General features: G+C 42.5%; 1 protein-coding gene across 2 annotated transcripts in view; it reads left to right on the top strand.

Annotated features, from left to right (window-relative positions):
- Window positions 1-14,929, top strand: part of ARHGAP25 (Rho GTPase activating protein 25) — a 48,889-nt gene that overhangs the window by 29,008 nt on the left and 4,952 nt on the right. For both annotated transcript variants that reach the window (XM_069943044.1, XM_069943036.1), the window contains exons 3-7: window positions 3,330-3,417; window positions 10,888-10,995; window positions 13,099-13,306; window positions 14,007-14,139; window positions 14,793-14,866. In XM_069943044.1, the coding sequence (XP_069799145.1) occupies window positions 3,330-3,417; window positions 10,888-10,995; window positions 13,099-13,306; window positions 14,007-14,139; window positions 14,793-14,866 (611 nt within the window). The remainder of the gene's footprint in view (window positions 1-3,329; window positions 3,418-10,887; window positions 10,996-13,098; window positions 13,307-14,006; window positions 14,140-14,792; window positions 14,867-14,929) is intronic.

Genomic DNA, 14,929 nt, shown 5'->3' with positions numbered 1-14,929 from the left:
AGTATCTCTCTTCAGGTGGCAGTTTGTAGAGTTCCTAAGAGGTGTTATGTTATGTGGAAGCGCCGCAAGTCATACTGTCTAGCAGCTTCTGCCACACAACACTCCCCCTGTCTCCCTCTTATTCTGTACCATTGGTTTTATTGACTCCATGGCTGCCAAATGACAGCTAGACTCACATGTTACATGCAAGCCAGTGGTGAGGACTGGGAATGCAGAAATGATCTACTGTATTATGAAAATATTATATTGGGATTTCAATCAACAAGTTGCAAGTTATATTGAATCTTACAATGATATATATCAATCTGCTAAATTCTTCCTTCTCTATAACATCATGGTGATAGATTAGATAGCATTGTCTTAGTGGCAGCAGAAAAGCTAGAAGGGGCCATTATTGTGACATATAATTTGATGCACATTAACACACTACACTAAGCTACATCTTGAGAAATGCTGCCATTTTTAATGAAAATTTTTGGAAATCAGTTTTGTGGATGGTAACAGACTATAGGTAACAAAGGTATTAGAAATAATTCTGTAGCAAAGAGAGTAGAATCCCGGCACTGCTCATGCCGCTACCATAAGGCAAAGTGAGCAATTAGCTAGATTCACTGCAGCCGCAAATGGATATACCGGTTAACAAGTTAGTGTTGCTCTGTTCCAATTCAGTAGGCTTCAATTCACATTAGTGCAGAAAAAAAGAGAGATGAACGGCACTCACCAATGACTTTTGTGGTTATTTTTTGTGTGCATCGCTCGACACCGGTAACATGCTGTATAAGACAAAGAGCAACAGGGGTGCTCCACTAGGCTACGGCCGTTTCACGCTGACACGCTTCCCCTGGCCAATGGAGAGTTCATCTCTCTTTTTTTCTGCACTAATGTGTATTAGAAATAATATTGGGAGATCTTGCTAGAAAACTGGTATTTTTGGCTTAAATCTGCTCTTTGGTTTCTTCATCAAAGTCAAACTGATGGTCCCAGTGAGCAAGGATTCTTGCCTTGTCCCTGGCATGCGTGCCAGGTTTATCATAATTTACACCCTCTCGCAAGCATAAATTATGATACTTCTGTGGCCCGGAGTTGTTAGGTGATGACGGCAGTGGGAAAGGTGGTGTTTTTGGATGTGCACTTGTCACGGCGGCCAGGAGTGGTGATACCCACCCCAGGACACACTGGCACTGGGCTTTGTAAGGGGAACAGAAATGTGTGGGTGCAGGTGTGGCGGAGAGGAATGAGCACAGGATCCAGCACTTAACCAAGACCAACTTTCACTAATCTTTAGTGCAATACAGTTAAGACTTACGAAAGGTGAAAAGTGCGCCAAAAATAATCTCAAATGTACAATGCCCTTCCTCTTGCTGAACAGTACAGAGTATTTAGCTTGGGTGCTTGAAGTATAGATAGTAGGTTAAGCAGAATAGCTGAGTTCAGTTGGTAAGGAAGTGTGGCTGAGTTGAGTAGGTTAGGGGGCTGTCTTGGGGACCTTGCCTAGGTAGTACAGTACTCTGCCACGATGTTGTGTAGTAACTTTGTGTAGAAGAAGAAGAAGAAGACTTGTGTACTCACGGTTGAGGATAAGAAGTGAAGAAGAAGATTGCCTTTCGCCAAACAAGTCCAGCAATTGTCAGGTTTGGTAGTATGACCCCCAGGCTTAAAAAATTGGGTGAAGCTAATCTCTTAAGATTACCTGAGTGGGCCGAGCAAGATCTAGTGGAGTACTTCAGCTTATGCTATTTGCCCCACTGCAGATTAATCCTGGCTATGGATTGTCCTGACTAGTTTTGATCACTGGCATAGGCAAGGTTGAAACCAGGTGACAGTTACCCTACCTTTTGGTTTAGCACTGCATAGTTTATAGAGGAAAGTCTCTCATAAATAAAATCTGTAAGCTGTGGCTCCTGATAAGGGCCCTAACCCTGGGCCAGGCTTGGTTAAAGGCTTCAGTAGAATCTCTGTCTTTGTGTCTCTTTCTCTTCATCATCTACTAAAGAAGACCCTCCCACCATGAACAAACTCTCTGAATAGGGTTGACTGGGACTAGGGACTAGAAAGGATAGGGTGCAAGAGTGTCATAGGTGAAGTCAGTGTGAGCAACCAAGACAGTGAATGGACAGAACAACAACAGCGAAGCAGACAAGTTAACCCTTTCCCTTCCTTCAGCTGTGCACAAAGACAGGGGAGAGTGAGACACCAAGTGGCCATAGTGTGGACAGACACTCATTTTCCCAGAGTGTGACACCTGACAAAGGTACCTTTGGACAAGTGGAATATGAACTGGCACACCTGTACTTGGACCCTACTGTACAAATCTACACCTGCTTCTGAGCAACGCAATGCCTGCATCAGGCCCCAGGGTGGCCGGCTTTACTATGGCGGCCAGGGAAAAGGGGGCAAAACTTTATTTAAGACTGGCATACGAGTACACCAGTCTTAATAAATGTTCCCCAAAGAGCCAGTTTTCACCCATTCTTTGTATGTACAAAGTACAAGGAACATAGGGGGCACTACTGAATGAAAGTTGGGGGAAAGTGAAAATAATGTTATGAGGCAATGTTATGAGCCTGTATGAATGGTGCGAACACTTAAAACCATGGCTGGGAGTCAGAGATATCCCTTTGCAGAAAACTGATGCAGCATGAGCAAGGTCATGGGGATGAGAGTGAGAGGTTTGGATTATGGGCAATATTGGTCTTAGATGATTGGAAGAAACTAAAGTACAGATAGGATGGTGGACAGAGATAAGAGCGGAAATGAGGGGAGGTGTGGCACTGTGGAAAGCTTTGTGGGTGACAGTAATGGGCACAACTCCTATTCTGAGCTGAATGGGTTACCAGTGCAGTGACTGGCACAGGGTGGAGGCATTGGTGTTTTCACGGTACAGGAAGATGAGCTTGGCTGCTGCATATAGGTGTACTTGGGAGATTCGTGTGAACCCTAACCTTCAACAAATTCCTGATCTGTATTCAAGACGAGAATGAGTCAGGGTAACAGGAACAGATTTAGCTCTTTTCCTGTGGAGCGACAGATCTAGAATCTCATATCCAACCCATATCGTGTCTGTGGTACATTATAATACCGGGGTCTTATATGTGTGTTTTCAAAATTTCACTTCCTTCCTTCAGATAAACTTCATTTGTATATGGTTTTGACGGCAAGTAATGCATGAGCAAATGTTCATATTATTGTTCTACATCTATAACAGTGTTCACCAGTTAGGTACATACATTACTATATTATAAGTTATAGTCCAGGTGCAGTGATGTTCTCCTGAATTGTACGCTATCCTTTGTCTCCCTAAACTCTGTTTTGTCTTTTATCCTCTGAAGGGTTTCCTGTTTTTATTAAGAAGCACAGTGAGCGAGGTCTCCTGCAGCCCGGACGATGCTGGAAAATTTATCTTTGAGGTCATACCAGGTATGTTATAGTCTGAATTACAGCTGGACTCTAAGCATTGAAGTCAATAGACTTGTAAAAATATGTTAAAGTCTTAAAAATAACTTGTTCACAGGCCATCCTTCCATCTCAGGAGCTCCACAATGCTTCCTACAATCCACAACTAGGAACTAGGAAACACTGTTGGCATATTACTGACCACTGCACAGCATGTTGCCAACATTTGAATTTTTTCAGGGATGCTTTAGTGTTGACAATAGGAGGTGTAGAATTTTACAGTTAAACAACACAAAAGGAGAATTACACATCCAAATATAAGTATATTACACACCCTAGTATCAGGTCCCCAGTATATTACACACCCCAGTGTCAGATCCCCAGTAAATTACACACCCCACCTTAAGGCAGCATACAGGATGTGGCCCAGAGATAGCACTCTACTGAATGGCTGTATATACTGGTAGTTTGTGCCCATTTGATGCAGCTGCAGCCCTATATCATCATACCACTACCCCCTCCATCCTCCTGCCCTTCCATTATCATACTACTACCACCTTCATCCTCCTGTCCCTCTATCATCATACTACTACCTTCTTCATCCTCCTGCCTCTCCATTATCATACTACTACCCTTTGATCATCCTCCTCCCCAACATCATCATACTACCACCCCCATCCTCCTTCTCCTCCATTATCATACTACTACCCCTTCATCCTCCTGCTCCTGCATCATCACACTACTACCTCCTTTATTCTCCTACCCCTCCATCATCATACTACTACCCCTTTCATCATCATTATCATCATCATACTACTATCCCCTTCATTCTCCTGCCCCTCCATCATCATACTACCATCCCTTTCATCATCATACTACTTCCCCCTTCATCTTCTTACTCCGCCATCATCATACTACTACTACCCCCTTCATCATACTCCTGCCCCTTCATCATCATACCAATACCCCCTTTATCTGTAACTAAAACAAAAAAAGCTACAGTTTATACTCACCTTTATGGTTCCTCTAGCCCCCCAGTGACTCCTCTCCCTGCTCTGCATGAGTGACTTCACTAGCGCTGGTTGCCTAGAGGAGAGAGCAGCCCCTTGTGACTGGAGGCAGATACAAGAGATACTGTCACAGTGGGAGCTTATGGTTCCCTGCTGTGTCAGTACACTGTTAGCTATAAGCACTAGTGATGAGCGAATGAGTGATGAGTGAAGGCCCAGCAGTAGTCAACATGGATGGCAGTAAAGGCCCAGCAGTAGCCAACATAGAGGCAAGGGCAGCACGGTGGCTCAGTGGTTATCACTGTAGCCTTGCAGCACTGGAGTCCTGGGTTCAAATACGACCAAGGACAACATCTGCAAAGAGTTTGTATGTTCTCTCCGTCTTTCCGTGGGTTTCCTCCCGGTACTCCGGTTTCCTCCCACACCCAAAAACATACAGATAGGTGAAGCGCTGCAGAATCTGTGTGCGCTATACAAATAAAATATTTGTGGCAGGGAATGGGCAGACAAAACCAATAATCCACTCTTAAGGAGAAATATATTGCCGCAACCTTTGGACAATTTCCAGATTTGTGTATCACTGAGCTTCATCTTTCCAGAATGAGCAAAACACTGTGCAGTCTTTGTTACGATTTTGTAATAAATTTGTAATAAATGTGCTCAGACTCAGGGAAGGGTCCAGAAAAGAGTTCCTGGGAGCATGGTGGTGGTGGATCTGTATCCCTTCTTTCCCTGGAGGGGCCAGGCTGTGGGGAAGGAGGCTGAACTGCTGGATCAAGGGTTCCACTCCCTTGGGTAGCGTAGGTGGACTGCGTGGAAGACTGGGTGGTGGATAAGTTACTGGACACATTATGCCCTATCCACGTGATCATCTGTTCACACTGCTGCAGTTTCAATATCGGTCTAGCATGAGACCCCGTGAGTCTGTGGGATACAATCCAGTAGTGGCTGCACCTATACACACTCCGTGACACCACCTTTACTCTGTGCAAGCAGTTGTGAACTCAGATAGACCTTGCGTATAAAATACAGAAATCAGGAAAAATACTTGGGGTCCCACTAGTTTGGGGGGTCTGTGGGATACAATCCAGTAGTGGCTGCACCTATACACACTCTGTGATACCCCCTTCCAATGAGCAGTGAAGTACTATGCAGGTGTACTACAAATCCCAGCAATACAATGAAGTACCCACTAGTTTTGGGGGGCTGTGCGATACAATCTGGTAGTGGCTGGACCTATACACACTCTGGATACCCCCTTCCAATGAGCAGTGAAGTTCTATGCAGGTGTACTACAAATCCCAGCAATACAATGTAGTACAGCAGCACCACCAGCCCCAAAATCAAAAAAGAGTACACTGAGCACTTCTTAGGGGGTCTGTATGCAACACCTAAAGCCCCCTTTCTGCCAGCAGCCGATCACCACAGTGTGCTGCTGAAATCGTGGTAGCAGCACTGCAAGTCCCAGCCAGCAGTCTGTAGTAATACTATTAAAAAACGATTTGAAGCCCTGAAAAGGGCTGTTTGTTTATATTACTAGTATTCCCTGCCTACTGGAACGCTAAATCCTACACTGACATTCTCCCTGAGAAGCAGCAGCTCTGTCCCTGATCTCTCACAGCATGCGTCTGAAGCGAGCACTGCCGGCTGCGCTTTTTATATGGCAGGGTCATCTGATCTGGCCAACCAATCGCTGCTATCGACATGTATGGGTCCCACGTCATCGCAGGATGTACCAAAGAGTCTCCTGCATGTTTATTGGCTGAGAAATAGCGCCAAAACTTACAGGGAAAGAATGATGCGATTTTCTCGAGTATTGCGAGATGCTCGTCCGAGTAACGAGTACCATCGAATACCCTAATACTCGATCGAGTACCAAGCTGGGACAAGCATGCTCGCTCATCACTAATAAGCACTCATTAGTGCTTATAGCTAAAGGCATGGAGGGCAGCGAGGGTGGGGGGGGCTTCATGGTGCATACCTTGGACATAGTTTTGCTGGGACTGTTAGGAACTATGGTACAGTGATAGAGTAATGTACACACAATCTTCTTTGTATCCATTTATTATAGCCAGTAGAGATGAGCGCACCTCGAGCATGCTCGAGTCCATCTGAACCCGATCTTTCGGCATGTGATTAGCGGTGGCTGCTGAAGTTGGATAAAGCCCTAAGGCTATGTACAAAACATGGACATAGTCATTGGCTGTATCCATGCTTTCCAGACAACCTTAGAGCTTTATCCAACTTCAGCAGCCCCAGCTAATCAAATGCTCGAGGTTCGCTCATCTCTAATAGCCAGTCCATATTGTACTGCACCAGAGTGTATCCTTACTCAGAGCCAGGGCTCACATATCAAACTATCTGTGCCACTCTTGGTGCCTGGAAAAGCTGGATCCAGTCCTGTGAAACTTCTCTCAGTTTCCCAGGACTGGATCTAGCTTTTTCAGGCACCATGACTCTTCTATGACTGTGGATTAAAGTACAAGAAATGAAATTGTGCAGCATCCCCTCCACTGACAACTAAGGCAAAGGTAACCTGCTAACTAGTGAGCTGCCACTTATTGCATGTTGTCAGCCGGGTCCGGGTGCTGACAGATTCCATGTAATATTAGCCCAGGAAAGTCCATAGTAGAGTATAGGGTCCATCCTGTATCTGAGGTCACCTTAGTGTGATGGGATGGTAAACACAATTTGATGCCTTTGTTTCTGTATTTTCTATAGCAGTATTGCAATTCTAAATCTTTATATTAACCATATGTCTAGGTGTTTGCACTTTTCTGCTTTTACATCACAGGGAAACATCAAAAGTTTTGACTTTTTAAATTTGGATTTATTATAAGTTCTCCATAAATACTGCAGGGGGGGGGTTTGACACCAATACAATAATGTGTGAACATGGAGCTGCTACATATTCATGCTTCCCTTGTTGGGCATCATGTCTTCTGCTATTTCTCACTGTGTGACTTCCTCTTTCTGTAGCTTTTTTTCTGGTCTCATCATACACACAAAACCGATGGTGTAAATGGGGTTTCCAAATCTAGCTGGCTGGTAGTTTTTTTTAGCAAAGTCTAGCAAAGGTTTATATCACAAATACCTTATCAAATCTGCGCCACTGTTTCTGCTTAAAGCGACTCTGTACCCACAATCTGTCCCCCCAAACCGCTTGTACCTTCGGATAGCTGCTTTTAATCCAAGATCTGTCCTGGGGTCCGTTTGGCAGGTGATGCAGTTATTGTCCTAAAAAACAACTTTTAAACTTGCAGCCCTGTGCTCAACGGCCGTGGCTTGGAGTATCTGTGCCCTAACTTTGCACCACCCCACCGTCCCTCCTCCCCACCCTCTTCACCATTTTTCCTATTCCTCTGTAGTGAAAACTACACAGGTGCCTTAACGATACAGCTCATGTGGCGTGCTGACACAAGTGATGAATAGTAGAAAATCTGCCTGGGGCAGTTTCTCAATAGGCCCTTCCTTCCATAATCAAGATATCTGAGTTTATAGTTTGACAATTCAATTAAAAGTCAGATGGGTGTGCATATCAGGTCATGGGTGGGATTATACAGTCCTTTACCTGATATTTACTCTCATTATTAAAATTAAAGCGAATGTACCAGCAGTACATTCACTTTAATTTTTCCCATGGATAGAATGGCGCCACTGCGGCGAAGGTGGTGCAGCAGTCCTTTTTTTTCTTTTTTTTTTTTAAACCCTGGCCCGGTTTCCCCGTACAGTGCTGTTGTAATCCCGGGTACTGGCCCAGGCTAAAACACTAGAGAGAGGCTGGCCCACCCCCCTGTCCCTCTATAAACCAAAATATCTTAGGAATAGAAGGGCATAAAATAAAAGTGTAAAAAAAAATTAGTAACCAGGACACTTTAACCTATTTATTTGTAGTAACATCATCATTTTTGGGTTGGCTACAGGTTCATATTAAGGATATACATACAAAGTAGGAAAACTTTTAGCCAATTCAAATAATTCCAATTCCAATAGGTTGAGCAGTTAATTGTCTATACCTTACTATTGGCATACTTGGTGTTGAACATAATAGATCTAATAATAATAATTTTAATAATAATTTTTATTTATATAGCGCCAACAGATTCCGCAGCACTTTACAATTCTGGGGGTACATACATAGACAGAAATCAGACATTACAGAGATATACATATAATTATCCATACATGAGGAGTGAGACCCCTGCTTGCATGCATGAGCTTACACACTATCGGGAAGGGGGTTTGAGACAGTATGGCAGAGGGGCAAAGTGCATCATTGTTCTTATGGTCCGGCCATCTATATAAATAAGGCAGTGCAAGTAAGGGTGGGTGAACCTGTCACCAGCCAATGCCTGCATGCTACAGATCTAAGTGCTTAAATGCTTGGGGTGTGTGTGTGTGTGCGGAGGTGTGTGTGTGTGTGTGGGGGGGGGGGGGAGGTTTAGGGTAGCAGTCAAAATTAGGGAGCCTGGTAAGCCTGCTTGAACAGATGAGTTTTGAGATTTGTCTATTATCAAGACAGACTTAAAAAATGAAATCCATGTAGTCTGAAAAAAAGAAGAGAAAGGATTCAAAACATTTATACATGTTAAAGGATTTAATGACGTTCATGGAAATGTGTTTTTAATAGGAAAGTGAACGTGGGCACAGTCTGAGGTTAGGTGAGGACTGAGGTTCTTCTTCTGCTGACAATCTTCTCTGTTTGTGTTATACAATGGGATGTTTTATATCAGTGAAATCAATAAGATGGTGGATTGAGAACACTAAAGTGATAGATGACAGCCAATGTTATCTGCCAAATCTATTTTTCATCAATCATCCGTTCTACCTCGATGCCTTGTGATCTACTGAGCAGTGGTAACACTTTTCTTATCTGCTGAGCATTGGATGGATGTCTTTTTGCCTATTGTCAGTGCACATGGTGCTCGACTGATATAATAAAATGACTGTAAATAATTCAACGATCCTGGGTAGGATATTCATTATGCAGTGTCTAATGTAAAGCTCTGGATTTACCTCCTGTTACTTTACTTGGTACAACATCACCTGAATGACATTTATTTTTTGGTCTCCTGATCATCCCCTGGGATTTCTAAGCCTGAACGCTGATCTTGCTCTAACTCTTTATAAATGGTAATAATTGTCTTAGGTTAAGAAAGTGAAGATGAAAAGGGCACATTTTTGGCAAAGATGCCAAGCATACTGAGCTTTGTCAGGACAGGCTGCATTCACTAAGGGAAGGAGACCTATTGGGCAATGCTTTGTCCTTCCCTGTGGAGTAATTATATGTTTTCATAGTTCAAAGAAGGTTAAATCTTGTTATTTTGGTAAAATAATGACTATGATAACTGTGTGAATGCCAACTATTTCTGCACTGAACATGCAAGTGGACCTTCTGCGCTAGAGCAACTATTTCAACCAGTTATCATATTCAATAGAGAAACTTTTTATAAGTGTAGTTCAGCAGGCTCGCCAAACTTTGGCCTAAACCAAACCTTGAACGAATTGCACTATAACAACTAGACTGATTGCAGCTACTATAGTGGGACTATTAGGTATTTTTTGCAGTGATTGTACACCAGTGATCCATACACTGTCCACCTTTTCTTCTGCCAGACACAGTTTTAGTACAGGCCACCTGACGTAACTCACTGGGTTAACTTCACCTGGAAGAGCTGTGGACAGTGTGTACTGACACACAAAGTGACAGGACAGGACCATTTCACAGCTACACATCTTATACTACTACCCTCACACTATTCTCTATCCTCTATCCACTATCCTAATACATAATCAACCTTCTATAACCCTCTCAAACCCTGCCTCTACCTCTCTGTCTAGCCAGTATGTGTTCATTTCACTGTACAGGAGCTGACTTGCTCCAAAATATATAGTGAATTGCGCAACTGCAAAGGATTATGGATAACCCTGGATCTGATACAAAGATTTTCCGATCAGGCAGCATATAGATTTACTTCACTGCCCTAGCCATGTATCTAAATGCTCTGGTAAAAAAAGAGTAGGTAGCCGGGCACCATACTCACATGCCCTATGTTCCCAGTAAGATGACAAGCCCATGTTGCCAGATTTACTGTTTATGACCCAAAGAAAAATGGATGACAACCCCTGTGGAAGCTGCAATGGTAGTCATATTGTTAAGATATACCAGAAATCAATATAATGGACTCATTAAAGGGATTGTCATACCACAGCAACCTCTGTTCACATACCCTATTAAAACCTATGGATGTGCAATAGGAATTAGACCCGAATTGTACTTTTGCTTTTCCAGCCATATTGTAGGCATCACCTTGATAAGATGTGGTAGAGATATCATTATTGGATTTATGGGTGGTGGTGACTATGTGCCATTATAGCTGAAAGCATGCAGAATTTTTGGTTATATGTCTTCTTTATGGACCAATTTGTGATGTAACGTCAAGTGAATATTTAGATGTTGATTATTCGCATTTATATTCTCTAGAGCAGACCAAACCCGCACAAGATGGCTGCATCCTTCTGGCAAATTCTCAAACAGAAATGGAAGAATGGGTGAAAGCTATCAAAAGAGCAGCGGGGTTCCCATCAGGAGGTAACAAAGCAACATAAAATATCAAAACAATGAACTTAAATGTAAAGTTTGGGTTCGTGCTGAATTGAACTTTAATGAGTTGCTCATTATACTTACATGTCCACACTCCCCCGGTGTCATCCTTCTTCAGTGCGCTCCTGTACCATCGTCTTCTCTGGTGAAGGCCAACTGAAAGGCTGACTGGGATGGGACAGCTCTGCCACCTGTGATTGGCTGAGCGGTCTGTCACTCTTGTCTCAATCACAGGTCACAGTGCTGTCCCATCCCAGTCAGCCTGTGATTGCTTGAGTTAGCTTTCACTCCTCTCAGCCAATCACAGGCTGACTGAGACAGGACAGCAATGCGGACTGTGATTGGCCGAGCGGGCTGCCACTCTAGAGACAGGAGCTGTCCCGTCCCAGTCAGCCTGTGATTGGCTGAGCGGGCCCTCACTTGAGATGAAGATGAGATAGGACTAGAGAGCTACAAGAAGACACCGGGGGAGCATGGACAGGTAAGAACAAATCCCGAACCTGTCCGAACTTTGAAAAAGTTGAGTGCTGAACTGAACTTTTTGCAAAGTTTTGAACGAATCTGAGTTCAGGAGGCTCTGTTCTCTCATCTCTAATACTGATACATTGTTTCTTAAATCATAACCATTGTAAATATAGTAAGTAAATTAGAGTTCATCTGCCTGTATGTTATTCAATAGTTGTTAATAAGAGATGTCTCTGGGAAGCACTATGTTCAGCACTATATTGGGTATTTTGGAAGGATAACAGATTCACAGTAAGCTTCACTTGAGAACCTGCATAGACATGGCTGTGTCATAGACATCATTCATCAAATTCATAGACAAAATTCATCAAACTAATAAAATGATAGGAAGCATAATACAATACAAATTCATAGCACACTTTATTCCTCCCAGGACATGGGAATGCCTTCTGCATGGAGAAATTGGCTGCAGCAATGAGTCTATCTGATGCCTGCCACTATAAATGGACTCCTCCTAGTACATTGAGAACAGTTTGTGTTTGTCATTGGCACAGTGTCTTGACAGTTCAGACAATAGTATCTAGTCATGCCTTTCCAATAAATATATAGAACCAACGTCAATAAAAAATAAGATGTAAAACATCTCCTTACAAAACCTTGCCCTACGTCAATTAATTATATGCTGTAATAGGTTATATTATGATCGTTCCTGTTGCTGGGTAAGAATGAGTTAACAATTAGAAGGTAATAGCGAGGTTTCGCAGGGAGGGGACAGAAATTCTGGTTTATACAATATTCTTTAAAACAAAGGCAGCCCTTTGTAAGAGAGGCAGGTATGAGCAGGCCCAACCCAAGATCCACAGCACGGCTAGAAGGAAGAAGGAAAGAAGCCTCTCGGTGACAGACCCCTGGGGATCAAGTAACAGCGGAGATTGGTCTCCTTGTCTTAGGATGTCTCAGTGTTATAGGACATTAGGGTGGGATTCCACCTGCATCCCGACTCTGAAGATGAGACTGGTATCCCTGGCTGACAGGAGGAGGATTGTTAAGCAGCAAAGAGGTAGAGATGACGTGTATTTAGCCAATAATGCCAGCAGGTTGATGTTCCCTAATGTACGGCACAATAGACCTTAGGAAGAAACCAACATGGTTCGCCATTGTTCTAACAATAATTTCATATAGAAAAACTGCTATCCAAATTTCTTACTTTCTGAATGTAAAGTATCTTCTCAGCATCTTTGGACCATGAACAATATACATGGACACATTCAGATAAAAAAAATTTATGCAATGTGCTTTAAATACTTTTGATCAGTTAACCTTTTTTTTATTGATTTAAAATTTAAATTTTTTATCATTTAAATTTTTAATGCATGACATGTATCTGTCGATCTGATGGGTGGCCACGAACTTTTGGCTGGGAGACACGTTCATATTTTTATATATGAAAGTTAAATATATATTATATATATTTTTTATATATCATTTTATTTTTATTTTTTTTATTGTACACTGTATTGTATGTTTTGTTAAGCAATGGATCTTTGCATATAGTGTTGGCTAAGTTGGTAATTGAGGATGGTTTGTTATTGATTGATCTCTACTTTCTATTGTTTGTATTTGCAGCCGTATTTGGCCAGCGCCTGGCAGACACCATAGCATATGAGAGGAAATTTGGAAGACACATGGTTCCCATATTAATGGAAAAGTGCGCAGACTTTATCCTTGAGAAGGGGCTGAATGAAGAGGGGATATTCCGACTTCCCGGACAGGACAATTTGGTGAAGCAGCTGAAGGAAGCATTTGATGCTGGAGAGAGGCCATCTTTTAGCAGGTACATTACACATTGGACACTAAGGGGGACATGAGCCCCACGCCATGGAGAGGGGGCAGATTATCATGCCTGCACCAGACGCAGAGCTGGACGGATTTACTAAGAGGTGTGGGCTCTTAGGAAATCTGTCTGGGAAACTGAGGGTGGGTACTTGTACGCCAGTCTTGATTAATGTCCCTCTAACTGCTTGTTATATTTCTATATTCTAAAAGCAAAATAAATCTTTCCCAGGAAGCCTCTAGTGCCACCTATTGGCTAAATCTCTGTCGCAAAAATCAGTCCCTTATAAAAGCCAGTATACATGACATCTTACGCTACCAGCCAAAACCTTACTTACTGAAGATGATCAGCAACACTAAAACAGTGCTGTCTACAAATAAGTCTAGCTTGGCTGATAATCTGAGCGTATTTCAAAGCTTCCCTAAGTGGCAGTCATTGACTTACAGGATAGTCACCTGTAGGTGGCACTGGAGAGACAGTTTTCAGCCTTCTTAAGGAAGAGATATTTCGCATACTCTTTCCCAGGATGCATTGCCCTAAAGACTCCCACCGTCTGCAAGGAGAATATTTTATTTGCATAGATGTTACTTTAGTAAATTGAATTCACAGCAATCTCTGAAAAAAAATTCTGACCCAGGCCATGAAAAAAAGTATATTGTATCACCCATGGGATATTGAGTTATCTATTTGTCTTTCTCAGGGACACTGATGTCCACACGGTGGCATCACTGTTTAAACTCTACCTGCGGGAGCTACCTGAACCTGTTTTTCCGTGGTCCCAGTATGAGGATTGCCTAGCATGTGAAAATACAATGAACATTGATGAGGAGAAGGTAAGTCGTGCTGAAATTATATTGTTGTCTAAACAGCTAGAGACTGAAAAAATGAAAGTCGACCAGGATATGAAACATAGGTAGGTACTTGCATAAGAAAAATTTTATATTGCCATAGTGCCATTTGTAATACTTGTTTTTTTTATTTATTTTATATGTATCTTAAAGGGTACCTATCATTTTATCAAACTTATTACATGTCATAGCAGCATGTCAGAGGTTTGTATTGGTGGGGGTCCCGGTGCTGAGACCCCCTGCCAATCTGTAGAACAAAGAGGCAGATGCTATACTTCAAAGGGGTATTTTGAATAAAGTTAAATGCTATACACAGGATAGCTGTCTGACTGAGCAGGGTCTCCTGTTAGAAGTGAGCGGTGGTCTGCTGCTGATGTTCCTATTACATGGAGCCATGGTCAGCAGACTGTCACTATCATGATCAGAATTTTAGAACATACATGTCGGCTATTACATGAAACGATTATCGTCCGAAACAGCCGGTAATTGGCCAAGTATGGACGATAATTTTTTCGTGTAATAGGACCCTAAGCAATTTTGCATTTGCATGGCTTTACTTTTGCATTCTCTATCACCTAATAAAAGTTTACAGATACAGGTTTGAGATGTGTAATAATGTTTTCTGGTCTTGTTTCCAGGGCCATGAAGAACTCACGAAACAGATAAAGCTTCTTCCTAAAGAAAATTACAACCTCCTCAGCTTTATATGCAGGTATATCCTTTTCTTCAGAACTGCAATTATCCGTCATTCCTATCAGCCTCCCACAACCCATGT

This window comes from Dendropsophus ebraccatus, chromosome 1 (assembly GCF_027789765.1).
Source record: "Dendropsophus ebraccatus isolate aDenEbr1 chromosome 1, aDenEbr1.pat, whole genome shotgun sequence".
Taxonomy (NCBI): domain Eukaryota; kingdom Metazoa; phylum Chordata; class Amphibia; order Anura; family Hylidae; genus Dendropsophus; species Dendropsophus ebraccatus.
Note: the sequence above shows the minus strand (reverse complement) of the source record. Positions and strands in the feature narration are given on the sequence as shown.